At 31.2% G+C, this 16,047-nt stretch overlaps 1 protein-coding gene across 1 annotated transcript in view; it reads right to left on the bottom strand.

Moving 5' to 3' along the window:
* Positions 1 to 2,552: 2,552 nt before the first annotated feature.
* Positions 2,553 to 16,047, bottom strand: part of LOC139519849 (zinc metalloproteinase-disintegrin-like BmMP) — a 38,235-nt gene continuing 24,740 nt past the window's right edge. The window contains exons 16-21 of the mRNA XM_071312127.1: positions 14,261 to 14,436; positions 13,262 to 13,466; positions 11,428 to 11,502; positions 10,682 to 10,790; positions 9,220 to 9,355; positions 2,553 to 7,691 (exon numbers count right to left, since the gene is read on the bottom strand). Of these exons, the coding sequence (XP_071168228.1) occupies positions 6,542 to 7,691; positions 9,220 to 9,355; positions 10,682 to 10,790; positions 11,428 to 11,502; positions 13,262 to 13,466; positions 14,261 to 14,436 (1,851 nt within the window). The 3' untranslated portion in view covers positions 2,553 to 6,541. The remainder of the gene's footprint in view (positions 7,692 to 9,219; positions 9,356 to 10,681; positions 10,791 to 11,427; positions 11,503 to 13,261; positions 13,467 to 14,260; positions 14,437 to 16,047) is intronic.

Here is a 16,047-nt window from a genome sequence, read left to right as displayed (position 1 = left end):
CCATTCAAATGCATTGATCGTCCAAAAAAAAATCCCCCTGGGTCCGCCACTGGGAATATAATTTACGGATTTGTTAATTGATTAGTTTATTGATGCAGACATATATACACAGAGATATTGGCAACTGTAACAGTGGTCAGAGAAATATATATGTCTCTGATTGATGTTTATCACCACATTCAACACTATTTGTGCTATCTCATGGCTGTCACTTTATACTGGTAGAGGAAGTCGGAGTGCCCGGATGAAACACTGACATTCGGTAGGAAAACTGACCCTCATTTACTGAAGAAGTGATTTAAAAAAACAAAAGTGCATACGCTGAAGTGTCTTGACTTCTTTACTGGCCATTGATTTTATGTTGGGACCCCTACATTTAAAATTTTACTACAAGTATTACATCGATTAAACCTGATAAAAAAAAACCAGTGTACCATGAAGATGAGGTCAAAGTCAGATGAAACCTGCCAGATAGACATATGCACCTTACAATCATTACATTGACCAAATAAAGTTAACATGTTGTGTGTTAGAAAAATGACCAAAACACAAAAACTTAACTTTAATCACTTAACCATGAAAATAAGGTCAAGGTCAAATGACTTCTGCCAGTTTAAAATGTTTGCCTTACAACCATTCCATACACCATCTATTGCCTATAAACATAAATTGTATCTCAGAGATGAACTTGACCATGAAAACGTAACCATGTTCACTGATCTCTGAAATAGGTCGAAGTAAAGTGTAAACTGTTTGACAAACATGAGTACCACACACACACCAAATGTACTTATCCTACTACTCATAAAAGATAAAATAACATTACAAAAAAAACTAAATTTGCAAGTAGTCTTGTAACTGTGAAAATGAGTTAAAAAATAATGGGGAAATGACAGACAGAAACTTCATAACATAAGGCTTACAAAAACATAGCTTTGATATGGTAACTGCACTTGAATATATACTAGATAACATTTTTGTTCACTGTTGAGATTTTGAATATCAAGTTATCTGAATTCCAATGGGGAATAACTGTGCACTACTTATTGCAGACCTTTTTATACGCCCGTCAAAATTTGACGGGACGTATTATGGTATACAAATGTCCGGTGTCCGTCCGTCTGTCTGTCCGTCCGTCTGTCCGTCTGTCCGGCGTAAACATGTCGCACCGTAACTTGAGAACGACTTATCCAAATTTCATGAAACTTTATATAGTTGTTTCTTATGATGGTCAAATGATCTGCATACTTTTTGGTGAAAATGAGATTTAAACTTTTTGAGTTACAGCACTTTATGACTAAAACAGGGGTGTGTTTTTTTCACATGTCGCACTGTATCTCAAAAACGATTCTTGATTATGACTTAAAACTTTAAACACTTCTTAGTTATATTAATCTCAATATCTGTATACTTTTTGGTGATGATTCAAAATTTCATTTTTGAGTAATTGAGTATTTTGTAAAAAAGGGGGAGGGTTTTTTTACATGTCGCGCCATATCTCAAAAACTATTTATGATTATTGCTTAAAACTTTACACATGTCTTTTTTATATTAATCTCAATATCTGTATACTTTTTGGTGATGATTCAAAATTTCATTTTTTAGTTATTAGTACTTTTTAAAAAAGGGGGGAGGGTTTTTTTTACATCTGGTGCCATATCTCAAAAACGATTTATGATTATTGCTTAAAACTTTACACACTTCTTTGTTCTATTAATCTAAAGATCTGTATACTTTTTGGTGATTATTCAGAATTTTATTTTTGAGTTATTGAATATTTTGTAAAACAGGGGAGGGTTTTTTACATGTCGCGCCGTATCTCAAAAATAAGTTACGATTATTGCTTAAAACTTTACACGATTCTTTGATATATTAATCTAAAGATCTGTATATTTTTTGGTTTTGATTCAAAATTTTATTTTGGTAATATTTAGTTTTTGTAAAAAAAAACAGGGTGGGGGGTTTCACATGTCCCGCCGTGTCTCTAAAACAATATATGGTTATTGCTTAAAACTTTCTCATAAACTATTTATGATTATTGCATAAGACTTCCACATAAGACGTCGGGCGTATCATGCGCTCATGGCGCAGCTGTTTATTCTGTATTGTAATGAGTAACAATGTATGACTAATATCAGAAAATATCCATCAAAACAACATCTGACACAAAAATATAATAACATTTATACAAATTAGACTATTTACCAGATTTGTTATAACATGAGCAACATGGCGGATGTCGCATGTTGAGCAGGACCTGCCTACCCTTCCAGAGCACCTGATATCACCCCTAGTTTTTGGTGGGGTTCGTGTTGCTTATTCTTTAGTTTTCTATGTTGTGTAACGTGTCATATTGTTTGTATGTTTGTCTTTTTCATTTTTAGCCATGGCATTGTCAGTTTATTTTCGATTTATGAGTTTGACTGTCCCTCTGGTATCTTTCGTCCCTCTTTTATAGATATTTAGATGATATTTTGACTCTCAAAAATAACAACTTTATTCTGTACCCTAAAGGAATTTATGCTGCTGAACTTACTAATAGACACTGCAAGAAGATGATCAAATATGTTTTATTTTAATAAATATGAAGATTTGATATATGCATACAACTGATAAATTTAACATATTCACCAGGATGTGTTTGGAAGCAAAAAATGCATAGTAAACAATGTAGAAGCACAATAATTCAAAAGAATAACATGGATAATTATGTTGCCTATTTATAATCTATCATTCTCTTTACATAATCAAAATTTTCTTTTTATCTATTCAAACACAAATAATTTCATTGTCAAAATAAAAATATACATATTAAACAATAAAATTGAATTTAGTTAAACATTCTCTACAAGAAAAATGTCCATACACAATAAACTGGGATTTTGGAGATAAAACTGTTTCTAGTATTATTGTTTTAAAAAAAACAGGAAATTAATAGTTTTATTATCAGCATTAAAATCTCCATCGTGAAAATCAATATATTAGAAACATGGAAAAATACTCTGTGTCAACACTGCATGATGCTTTACTTTTTTAAGATACAAGTCCATAGAACAAATAAGTAAAACTTAAATTAAGAATATAATGGGATTCTGTTATGCTAAAATTGATTTTTTTTTATCATTTATCTAATACCTTAACACATATAATGTTTTGTTGTTACTTAATAAGCTTTAAAGAAAAGTGAAAATTGATGGAGTAAAAAATACCAAAAATTAATATTGTTTCACTTAAATAAAATGTTAGTTATTGTTTTATCAATCTTGTTGATATTTGCTCATTGAGTTATTTATTGATCCATTTTACTCTGAAATTTTACACATGTATAGGTATAGATGAGATTACTGGTAAGTTATCAGAGTTTGCAGTTCAATTTTATCATGAGAAAGAAATTTGTACTTTCTTTCAAACTTCACATATAATAAATTTAAAAAGTGTGAGAACTCTATATTATTGACCAACTACTTTTATTTTTAAAAAATGTCAAAATTGGAGAAATAGGCCACTCTAAAATTTCACTCCAGAAAACCTGAATCTAATTAAAAAAATTAATTGATAACAGGTACTTTTCATAATGGTAAAAATACTGGTTCCCTGAAGTTCAGAAGAACGTTGAACAGTAAATAGAAAACTATGTATAATTCTAATGTACAAGTTTGTTTTAATACAAATATGTTGGAAGGCCATTAAATACTTTTAAATTTATATAAAACAAATACTAGCTTAAAATCAGCAGAGATTAAAAACTCTTGACTCATCATTTAGCTGAACTGCAAAAACAGTTAAACTGCCTTGCAAGGGAAATATCCGGCTTCAGTGATATACCTAGGAGTGAAATTCTGGAAGAAATTTTCTCCTAAAAACAAATACAAAAAAAAATAATTTAAATCCTGACATCTCTAAATTCAAAAAAAGAATTCCCAGATCCAGAAAGGGTCAATCCCCAAATCCTGAGCTTGAAAACACTTGATCCCGGAGTCCCAATAAATATCCTATCCCCCCTCATATCTGGAGAGTTGACATATTATGAAGTCAAAGTTTGCTTTTATTTGCCCCAAATTTTGAACTTTACATTGGAAAAGTCAAACTATTAACTATTAATAGAAAAGGTTGGAAAAAGATCATGCAATGAAATAATGTTTTATTTGATGACCTGCAGCTGGAAAGTGATAAAAATTGTCTAAACAGTAAATATTTCTTGATGTGACCCATAAAAATTGGGCTAATTAACAATTGTGATTATGTATGGGAGTTTTAATTGAACTGCTACAAATAAATTACTGATGATGCAAAAATAATGGAATAACAATGTGATACTTCTCGAGACAGACTTTCAATATGGTTTAATTAAAATGAACTTTGAAAAATAAAAGAAATTACATGGCACACTTTGCTCCACATGACATCAGGTGTTATTCCTAATTCGCCGTTTTAGAATCTAATGCATTCTAGGTATTATATTGAAAAGTGTACACCAAAACGTTGTGATTGGTTAAAAACGTTCTTAATAATTGAAATTCAACCAATGACGTAACGTTATTTTCATTTTGGTGTACGAACAATGAGATTACCCATAGTCCTTTAGTTTCTGAAAAGGCAAATTCAAATGAACACTACTAAAACAGTCCTAAAGCATTCTCCTTTCCTTTGGCAAGAATAAAACAATCAAAATATCTAACAATATTCACAAATTTGATAACATAAAATCAATGTTCATTTAAACATACATTATGATCATGAAATCTGTAGTAGAAAAAAACATTACAGCCTCAATTCAATGTTTTTGCTATTCACATGACAGTACCTCCTTTCAAAAACACAATATAGATAGATAGATTTTTGGTTTGATAATGTAAAGGTTGTACATGGAAAATTTAGAAGATAAGAGTTGTCTCTCTTTGTACGTATCCACATTATATTAAGGAAAAAATAGAAATTGGAATAAAAGATAAAAGAGAAGTTATCACCAAGAGTTGACTAAATTCTGACAGTTGATCTATACAATAGTAATGTATAATTTTAGAGAAACAAATCTGTTAAATTATAGGAAACCTGATTGCTAGCTGCTTACAAAACATCTAGTGGTATTGAAGTACAAAAATTATACTTATAATTATTTGTAGTCTTTGATTTTTTTCATTGGGAAGACTAAAAATCAGTGTTCATACATTATTCTATATAGTTGTTTTTTTTTGCAGTTAAATAGTCTTTGAGATATCTTCAGAAAAAACATACACAACATAGAAAAAAAATAGAAAACGATATAAGTTGGGGGTATTTTATGGTGAATGAGCTTTCAATTTTCATTAGAGTACTACATGAATGTGTTAATATAATAATCTGTTTTAGTAGAAATAAATAACATACAGAATAATTATTATTGAAAAGTGATTATTACATAGTAACATGGTATGGTTGATATTAATCAAAACTAAAATTGCAATGACAAAATAATACATTTCAATTAAAATTAATATAATATGTTTAAATAAAATAAAATAAAATAAGCTTCAGATATTGCACCAATAGAGATTCCTTTTAAAACAATAAATTAAGCAACTTAAAATATGATCAAATTAAATCTTCTTTCAAAATCAATGTAAAAAAATATCACAAATATTGGACTTAGTGTTTGGAAACATATGTGATGATTAACTATAATTCCTACTATTTCAAAGGTAATATGGCAAGAACTTCCATCCAATGAATGTGTTTCTTCTTTTCATGAAGAAAAAAAACTTAAAAAAATGAAATATTTTAAAAGCTTAAGTGATACCTGAGATTCCTCAAATATAAATCAATTGAAAATTTAATGTTTGATACATTTCAAATCTTTTAATAATTGACGAACATTTCAAACATATAACAGTATTCATGTTCTCAAATGTTGCTTGCTGTCTCAACACATGCATACAGAAATAAACATGTAGTAAATGCACATTTTCAGAAAAAGTTAAATTTAAAACACCTTCTTCTTTCATGCTTATTACAAACAGATACTAGGTATAACAGTCATCTCTAGGGTTAACATAAAACAATAACAGAGGAAAAAAAATGTTAAATTTGACAAAGTAAATCTATAACAGCTATTTTAAAAAATGTCTCAAGAATATTGAATATTTATTCAAAGTGAAGTGTTTTGGGTTTTTTCCATGTATAAAATGCCTATTACTGTAATAACCTTCCTCAGTGACACTATAACATAGAAATTGGGCTTCTAAAGAGAAAAAAATGAGTAAAAATGGGGCCAATTTTCTATAATTATGGACCTTAAACAACATTGGAAAACATTTGATTTATAGCTTTCATTTTTGGTCCTTAAATTCTGGACATGTGTAGTCAACAGTTTTTCTAATTACTAAATCATTTTCCAATTTTCCTCTTTCTCAATTTGGTATTTGCCCAGTAGAAAAAGACTTTCATTCTTTAAATTAGTTGAAGCAATGTTATGTATGATATGTTAAAAGTTGATTTTTCCCAAAAAAATGTTTGATAATTTAATAAAACATGAAGGCTAAATACAATTGATTTTAGCATATATTCACACATTTACACTTCTGACTTTAGAACCAGGCTTGGGACCAGTGCGTGGCCTGTTTCCTGCTCCTTGACCAGACATCTTTGGACTGTCATTTTGATCAAACATAGCTTTCATTGCTGCTACACTGGGCTTATCAGTGCCTTCCTCAGACTTTGACTGATCTCTAGATGAAATTAATTTATGCCCAGATGATGATGAATTCTTTTTATCCCCAGCTTTTGATGAACTGGGTTTATCGCCAGTTTTTGATGAACTTGGTTTATCCCTAGGCTTTAATACAGGTCTACTTAATTTATCTTTTAACTCTGATGGCACTTTTAAGGGCTTTTTAGCCTCAGCTGCATTGTCTGTTTTCTTAAGTTCTATGAAAGTTTTTGCAGCATTGGTAGAATTTTTCTTTTCTGGTTTAAATTTTGTGATTGCTGGAGGCCCAGAAGTTTCTGGTTTATCTTTTTCTTTTTTTCTTTTATTTGGATCAAATTGTTCATTACCTAAATTAAAGGATGTAGTATTAAAATTACTTCTTGGTGGAGGTGGTCTTTGTGGAGATTTTTGTGCTGCATCTACAATTGACTTTCTTAGACTCTTTTTTTCCTTTTTATCATTGTCAGATGGTGGTGGCATGGATGTTGGTCTTGGTGGTGGCCTCAATGGAGGATCTGAATGTGAAGGTTTTAACGCGGCATGAGGAGGCACAGGTGGGGAGAGGTTATTTTTGTTTGCATCTTTCAACTTTTCATTACTAGATTCTCTCACAAAGGCTTTTGACCGTCTGTCAGTTGTACTTATCAAAACTGGTTTAGAAATTTCCTTATTGAAAGAATCTTTCTTGACTATTGGATCATGTTTAAGAAGATCAGGAGCACTTGGAAGTTTCCTATGCACATCTGGTTCAGAATCAGACAACAGTGCCTCACTTTTAACTCTTGGTGGAGGTTTTGGTTTAGAAGATGGCTTCATGGCTGTAAATTCTATAAATGGCTTCTTCTTTTGTACTGGTCTGTCCTGAGTTTTTTCAGTAAGTAAAGGTCCGGAAATATCTACCCCACCACCATTTCTAAATCGTGTAGTAGTCTCCACTGGTTCACAAGAAGTACCATCTGATAAATTCTTCTTTGGACCTTTGGGCTTTCTATTAAACTTTGGAACCCTATTAAAAAAGACAATATTTACTAAGTATTTATACATATACATCATCTTATCAATTTACACCATATGTAATCATCGGTGATCTAATGGCTGTAATGAATTATTAATTTTAGTTTTTTGTGTATTATTCAGAGTTTAGTAGGACGTCCATTATCACTGAGATAGTATACATATTTGTTTAGGGGCCAGCTGAAGGACGCCTCCGGGTGCAGGAGTTTCTCGCTACATTAAGGACCCATTGGTGGCCTCCGGCTGTTGTCTGCTCTATGGTCGGGTTGTTGTCACTTTGACACATACCCCATTTCTATTCTCAATATTATATATCATGAAAAACATATTTTTTTATAAAGTTGAAACATCACTTTATATACATTTGAATAATTGAATGGCTATAACTATTCCATTTATTCAGTTTATCATGTAAATCCCTTTGAAAACAAGCATTCTGTGATTATTGCATTGTAACACATAGTTCCCTACCACTCAAAACTAAATGGATGGGAACAAAATTCTAATGTGATATTTCAAACTTGTCATGGTGTAAACTATTTAACTAATATCAAGTCCATATCTTCAAGCATGACGAAAAAAAGTGCGGAAAACTGATCTTTGAGTGAATTTTCTAATTCCAAGGACCATAACTCTACACAAAATTATTAGACCTGAACAAAATTCAAACTTGAACTGTAACCTGTCATGATAAAACTATATTCCAGCTTATTGTCTTCAAGAATGACAAAAAAGAGTGTTGAAAACTGATTATATATGTGAATTTTCTATGTCATAAGGACCAAAACTCTGCACAAAATCATCACACCAGAACAAAACTTAAAAGTTATCAGTAACTTGTCATAATAAAACAATACAGCAAATACTATAATCAATATCTTTAAGCACGAAGAAAAAAAGTAAAGAAAACTGATTTGCCTGTCTGACTGATGGACAGACATACAGACAGACAAAAGGAGTGTTAACAAGCATTCTGTGAGTATTGTATGGCAATACATGGTCCCCTTGCGGTTAAAATTTCATTGTAAGGGAAAGAAATTGTAACTTGTCATGGTGTAAATTACATGAAATAATTAACAAACCTACCATTAAATTCTTCAAACAATTTCCTAAAGAAAAGGAAAAAAAAAAATCCAAAATGTCATTTATCTTAATAGAATGTCTTTTACAATTTTTTTTTAAAAATGAGTTATTTCCCTTAGAACAGAAATCTAGTAATTTTATAATTATTTCATTAAAAGTTTAATAGTAGGCCTGTTACTTGCCATGATAAAACAATACACCAAATATCAAATCAATTTCTTCAAGCATGAAGGAAAAAGTCTGGAAAACTGATTTGTTTGACCGATTGATGGACAGACAGACAGACAGAGTGCAAATCTAAAGTCCACTACATATTAGTCTGTGACTAATAAAACACTTGCAATAATTTCTGAATTTACATAATTACAGTAATTGTTATCTATATAACATGAAATTTGTTACCAGTATGAAATAACATTTGTAACCTAAAAAATTACCTGTATAACAAAACAGTAACTTGTTTATTCCAACAATAATATAACTTCTTTCTGTTGATGACAGCTACAGCAATTATCACCAAAGGACAAATAACCAGGAAAAACACCAGTAATCCAATCATCAAACTGTTCACCTCTGAAAATAAATACAAACTCTGTTAACATGAGTGAAATTGTGTTCTCCATATATCATTTTGTTCAAGCACATCAGACCCCTTAAATGAAAAAATTAATAACAACAATCATGAATGTGTCCATTTTTCTTTCTTTTCCATATATCTTTTGGTTTTCAATTCTTGTGTTTATATTTCATAACCATAGATGTATTTTGTCACCTGCCTGGAATTTTTTTTTTTTATGTAGTTGATCGCCAAAACTCGGAATTACCCTTATCCGCTTCTGGAATCGGACCCAATATTGTAATTGTCTTCACGGCATCCATTGTTTTTCAATGTTTTTTTGTCAGTCAGATAAGATTTTACTCAAATTACACATTACTTGTCAGCAATTTTCTGTATAAAGCTAGCACTTGAACAAAATGAACATCGCTGTCGTGAAAAATAAACACGAAAATAAGTTTTGAGATCGTTTATTTGGAGACTTTGGTAAAAAGGTTTGCAAAATTATTTTTTATTTTGCTCAAAGTAGAAGGTCCATTTGGCGTAGCTAGTAACCTTGTGGAAAGTCTGATTGCAAAAGTGGAAGGTCGTGGACCTCGGACCACCGCTAATTTGAACCCCTGCAAGGAGTTAAACATGTTTCTCTGTTAAAATAGGATTTTCGTTATAAAATTCATTTTAAAATTTTCTATCTTAGCCTCTTTCACCATGTATATATTACCAAAGCTTGTGTAACTAACAATGTGACAATTTAATTTTATAATACTTCATGTAAAAATGCCATATTTTGATTGGCTGATACAAGGTGTTAATTTACTCTATCACATGGCTGAGAGGGTGACAATTTTTTTTAATCTTACCCTCTCCTCTAGACCAATCAAAATCAATAGTTTAAAGGACAATGAATTGAAAGTACATCAAGTGATTAAAGACAATACTTAAGTTCTACGTTTTGGCTCAGATTTTATTATTTGACTGTAAAAATAAACAATAAAATATCTTGCATAACTTTTTTTTCCTGATACCCGTAACTTTGTTATGTACATGACGTCATAGAAATTACATTAAAAATCAAATTAATCTGTAAAAGACTAAAATGGTAGGACATTCAGTATAATATATTAAATAACCAATAGCTGAGAGTGTGATAGAGCAGATTGGTGCCCCTCTAAAAAAAACATTGTCAACCTTGGCTTCGCCACGTTTGACAATGTTTTTTCTAGGTTACAATCTGCTCTATCACCCTCTCAGCTATGTGTTAATTATATAATGTTTGATACATAATTTCAAATAGATCACTACAAAAACCTGATATGAAATTTAAGGCTAAAGTGAGGTATTACTTTGTATTTTCACTGGTCCACTGTGTATGCTACCACCATGGCCTGGCTCATCACAGTACGGTGGAGCAAAGCCCTCATTACAATGACACTGTCCCATTGTATTACAAACCTGCAAAAAAAACAGTATGATACAAAAATTGATTGATAACTTTAAAAAACTACACATCAACCAAGTATTTCAGCAAGTTAATCTGCTGCATAAAAGTGGAAACTTTTAATAAACTATTGACACCAAGATATGTCTCGCTATATGTGATTTTTATAATGTCAATACTTTAATATGAAAACTTGTATTTTCTCATTTTTTCAAATTTTATTCACTTCATTGAACTTGAAAAAGAAAACATCCAATTTAGATTGCTTGTACAGTATAAGAAAGGTGGGTATTACAATTAAAATGTTTAAAATCTCCTCTGGGTTATTCTTTTTAACAGTCCTCCATGTATTTCTGACATTACCCCAAAAATATGTTCTAATATTTGTCAGAGGTTTATATAATTTTCCATGAATTATCAGGAGTTTTGGTCAAACACATGAGTATTTTATGTCCTCATTACATTTTAGATGGATTTGGCTTATTTATTTTAGGTATTTTTGACATATAGCTCTTCAATGGTTTCGGTATTTATACATCCTCTGATGTCAAATGTTTGGCTTTGAGTGTTCCTGATGAAGGTAAATCTAGAAAAGTGCTTCGGACGCAAGAAATTATTAAACGTATTGTTTTCAATTTTCTTCATACTTACTCCGTTACCATGACAATTTGGACAGGTTGGTGTGCTTACTAAACTCAAGGGAACACATTTCTTCTTCAAACAAATCTGAAATAAACCCATTTGCTTATTATCAGTTGATAAATCACAAGTGAAACTGCAAGCTACTGCTCACTGATGATACCCCCGACGCAAGTGGATAATATTAATAGTGTAAAAATATGCAAGTGTTCGGTAAACAGGAAGTTGTCAAGTGATGTGACGAAAATTTTCAACTTGGCTATCATGTGTAAAATCATACAAGTGTTCGGTAAACAGGAAGTTGTCAAGTGATCAATCTGAAAACGCATCACACGGTAATGTGACGAAAAATATTCATGGGACAGACGGACTGACTGACGGAAGGACAGACAGAGGTAAAACAGTATACCCCCCCCTTTTTTAAAGCGGGGGTATAATGATGTTTATTTGTTTCCTTGGTTACTAGCTCCACAATATACATTTAATTAGATAAATGTATTCTTAGTCATTGCAAACAGAATAAATGTGGTCTAATGAACTTAAAATAATTAAATTTACCTATTATTGTTCAATATCCAAAATCTAAATACATTGCATGGATTACTTCAGCACATCAATGAATCCCAAGAATTCATTTATTGATGAAATCAAACAAAGTTTAATTGTGGACCCTTTTGACCTTTATGTGGACCAATTTGATAACAGGGTATAATAAATATTTGACACATAAAAGGTTTTGAACACAACAAAAATGTAGTCAAAGAACTTAGAATTGGTAATATGTACATTTTTTTGCTTTTGTCTAATATACTATGCTGTTGTGAATTGCCCCTTGCCTCTTAATACATCAGCATAACTTAAATAGTAACTTCTTAAAGTAAATTAACAGCTAGCCACCTCAAGAAAATACTATATTTCGTTATACATAATATAAAAGCAGTGTAAGGGAGGTATTCCAACATTTGAGCTGCAATGGATAGAAACCGACCTTATGCAAGTCCACGTAATCATGTACATGTAAAAGTGTTTGATGGATTTTGGAATATTCAGATACAAAATGAAAGATAAATTTTGGTCTGTATTGCATGGTTATCATCTTATTTCAATTTTGAAATAGTAACAGGCTGTGCATAGAATTTTTTCAACCCAAAATAAGTAAACAGATGCTATGAAGTATTTATTTGCATAAGGTTGGTTTCGATCTGCTGCAGCTTTTTTTATGTTTAGATTAATTTTGGATTACTCCCTTACACTGCTTTAAAATTATCTTAATTGTCCATTAATTAACCAAGAAAACCTTGTTTTTCCCCTTTTTTGGCCCCTAATTGCTAAATGGTTTGAGCCATAACCCCCAAAACCCCTTCTTAACCATCCCTTTGTGGTATGGAAACTTGTGGTATTAGTTTTTTATACTTTTTGGCCCATAATTTCTAAACTGTTAGGACCATAACCCCCAAAATTAATCCCAAACCTTCCTTTAGTGGTTATAAACCTTGCGCTAAAATTTTATTGATTTCTATAATCATAGACTACTAAAGTTATTATTGGGAAACCTTCTGTCTTTGGAATACGCTGACGACGACACGACAAAGACGACGACAACGTGATACCAATATACGACCAAAGTTTTTGCAGTCGTATAAAACTGAAAATATAATAATTCATAAGAAATTAAAATTGTAGTTTCTTTTAGTAAATACTTATGTTGGCTCCCAAAAGCAAAACCTATGCTCTTAACATTTAGTGTAATAAAGAACCCACCCTTATTAAAGATAAACAAATATATATCAACGATACAACCTTCTTTTTATTATTTCAACCCAGCTTAAGATATTATAAGTCAAACCTTATGATCACCACATTTAGACCCATCTGGAACTTGTCCAGGATCAGGCATATCTAAACCAACATCCATGATGGCTGATCGACAAACATATTTTTTATCTCCCTTGGTAAGAAAGGTTGCAGGGGTTGCATGTGATATCTGTTCACTCCAAAACATCAACTTCTCATTTAGATGAACGCAGTGTAATAGACCACAGTCAACATCCCTGTCAAAACAGTAAAATATCACAATATAGACTCATTTATTTCATATTCAATATATAACCTCATGGGTATAGGTAAACCCTGAATTCAAATATTCTAAGAGGTAAAATTTTTCAGAGTTTTAAGTAAACTTTGGAAAAACACTGAAATTAAATATCCAGGGAAATACATTTCATTTTTATTCCACTAAAAGTGGTACCCTTAAAAAAATAAATGAATCTACATCAATACTAATTATCCAAAAAACTCCAAAATATCAACACATGTATTGTTAGGTACTTTCTTTAAACACTCAACTATTTATAGCACATGTATATCAAAATTTATTGAAGAAAAAAAATGAAGAGTTTAAAATTTCGTTTCAAACATACATATCAATAGTTCAAAGTGGGTTGTGAAGAGTTTAATATCTACTATGTTCAATAACTCTAAAGATATAAGAAGATGTGGTATGCGTGCCAATGAGACAACTTTCAATCCAAGTCACTATTATAGGTCAAAGTACGGTTTCAACACGGAGCCTTGGCTCACACCAAACAGCAATCTATAAAGGGCCCCATATATTACTAATATAAAACCATTCCAACAGGAAATCAAATGATCTAATCATATAAAAAACAAAAAACGAGAAACACTTATGAACCACATCAACAGATGACAACTACTGAACATCAGATTCCTGACTTAGGACAGGTTAAAAAAATGCAGTGGGTTTAAATGTTTTAATAGTACCAAACCTTCACCCTTATCTGAAACAATTGTGTAACATCACAACATAGAAAGACACTATACATACTCCTTGTCACATCTTTCGTATCTCCTGGTGATCCAGTTATAACCACAGTTACCATACTTGCTACCATTGATATTTAGCATTTTAAAACAGATTGGATCTGATACTCTTCCTGTAGACCCCCATAACAGTTTACATTGACCTGTAGGTGTTGTACAACTTCCATTGTAACAGTATGACTGAAAAAAAAATAACAAGTTGAACTGTGAGCTTTTGCTCACTGATGATACTCCCACTCAAAACTATTGGGTAAAGGATGAAAGATGTATGTGAAAACAAACCATATGGTTTAACGCTGTTATATATGGTAACCCCCTATAGATTCATAGGGGGTTAGTAAATTTCATAGGGGGTTACGACGACATGTGTACTGTTAATGATGACGTCATTTTTTAATGTGTTTGATTATTACTTTTCTACACAACGCAGTAGAAAAAGTCCCAGGTTTGATAAATTTGTTATATGGTTCCCTTCTGACCCCCTACAGACCATACAGGGTGAATATATTCCATAGATTGGTCCTTCCACATCACTCCCTATGTAGTTTACCAACGCTCTATGGACCCTTAGGGGGGTCAGTAGCAAACCATATAACTTATAATAGCTAGCCGTGGTATAGGAAGTTAGATTCTGCGTGAAGTTTCTTAGAAAATTTCATACACACCATGAATAATATGGGTAAGTTTAAATTTCCTGTTAGCAGGGAGTTGAAAAGCACTGGATCTGAAAATGCACACATAAAGCTTGATACTATAGGAGTAGGTCTGGTAAGGTTTGATTTTGGCCTCAAATTTCAGGTTCATCTGACTAAACATTTTGGACACTTTTTAAACACTTTTAGGTGTCTATTTCAGTTGATGCAATTAGTTTATGTGAAAGATTTTAACTGATTTACTCATTAAAAACGCTACGATCCAAGCTTAAATATCAAAAATCTATCAAATATGCCAAAAAATGTCACTTTTCAGATGTTTTTTTGTCAAAAATGAAAGTGGCTGCATCCGTGTTCATCCTCAACCTTTATATATGTTATGTATTATCATCAAATACAACTTACATTTCAATATTAAGAATGAACACAAATGCAGCCACTGTCATTTAAGACGGAAACCGTCTAAAATTTAACTAAAATGCTAAAATTGTGAAGATTTCAGTAATTTGGCATGACTTAATGATGCTAGTACCAAATATATATGCATTGTATATGCATTGCAACAGCCCATATTTATGTAGCAGAAGCATTCTACTTTCTAATAAATAACTAAAAGTTTACATTTTAACAATTTTGTAAAACTGCTATATTTTTGGGCCAAAAAAAGGGGTCTTACTGGACCTACTGCTTTCAGGAAGCACGGATTGTAGTTACATGATTAATATGTTACGTTACTGATGGACAGACAGACATAAACCAAAAACTAATAGATATAGGAAGATATGGTATGAGTTCCAATGAAACAACTCTCCATCCTAATAACAATTTATAAAATTTAAAAATTTATACAAGTCTATTTATCAGTAAAATGTTGCAGATGCTTTTTCTTGATCTCATAGAAACTTCTGTCAAAGCTATATAACATTCCATGAAGGTTTGACAAAGTAATTGATGTATAAATTTTATCTAATCCAAAACAATATATAAAGTAAAAGTCAACTGCAAAAAGGAAATAAGTCGAGTTATCAGTAAAATACAGAAAAATGAAAAACATATTTCTTAATTAGACATGATCTCTTAAAACTACATTTCCTGTCAAAACTGGTAATCTTTTTTTAAACAAAAAAAACCCAAAATT

This window comes from Mytilus edulis, chromosome 4 (genome assembly GCF_963676685.1).
Source record: "Mytilus edulis chromosome 4, xbMytEdul2.2, whole genome shotgun sequence".
Taxonomy (NCBI): Eukaryota; Metazoa; Mollusca; class Bivalvia; order Mytilida; family Mytilidae; genus Mytilus; species Mytilus edulis.
This window is presented reverse-complemented; position numbering and strand designations above follow the sequence as displayed.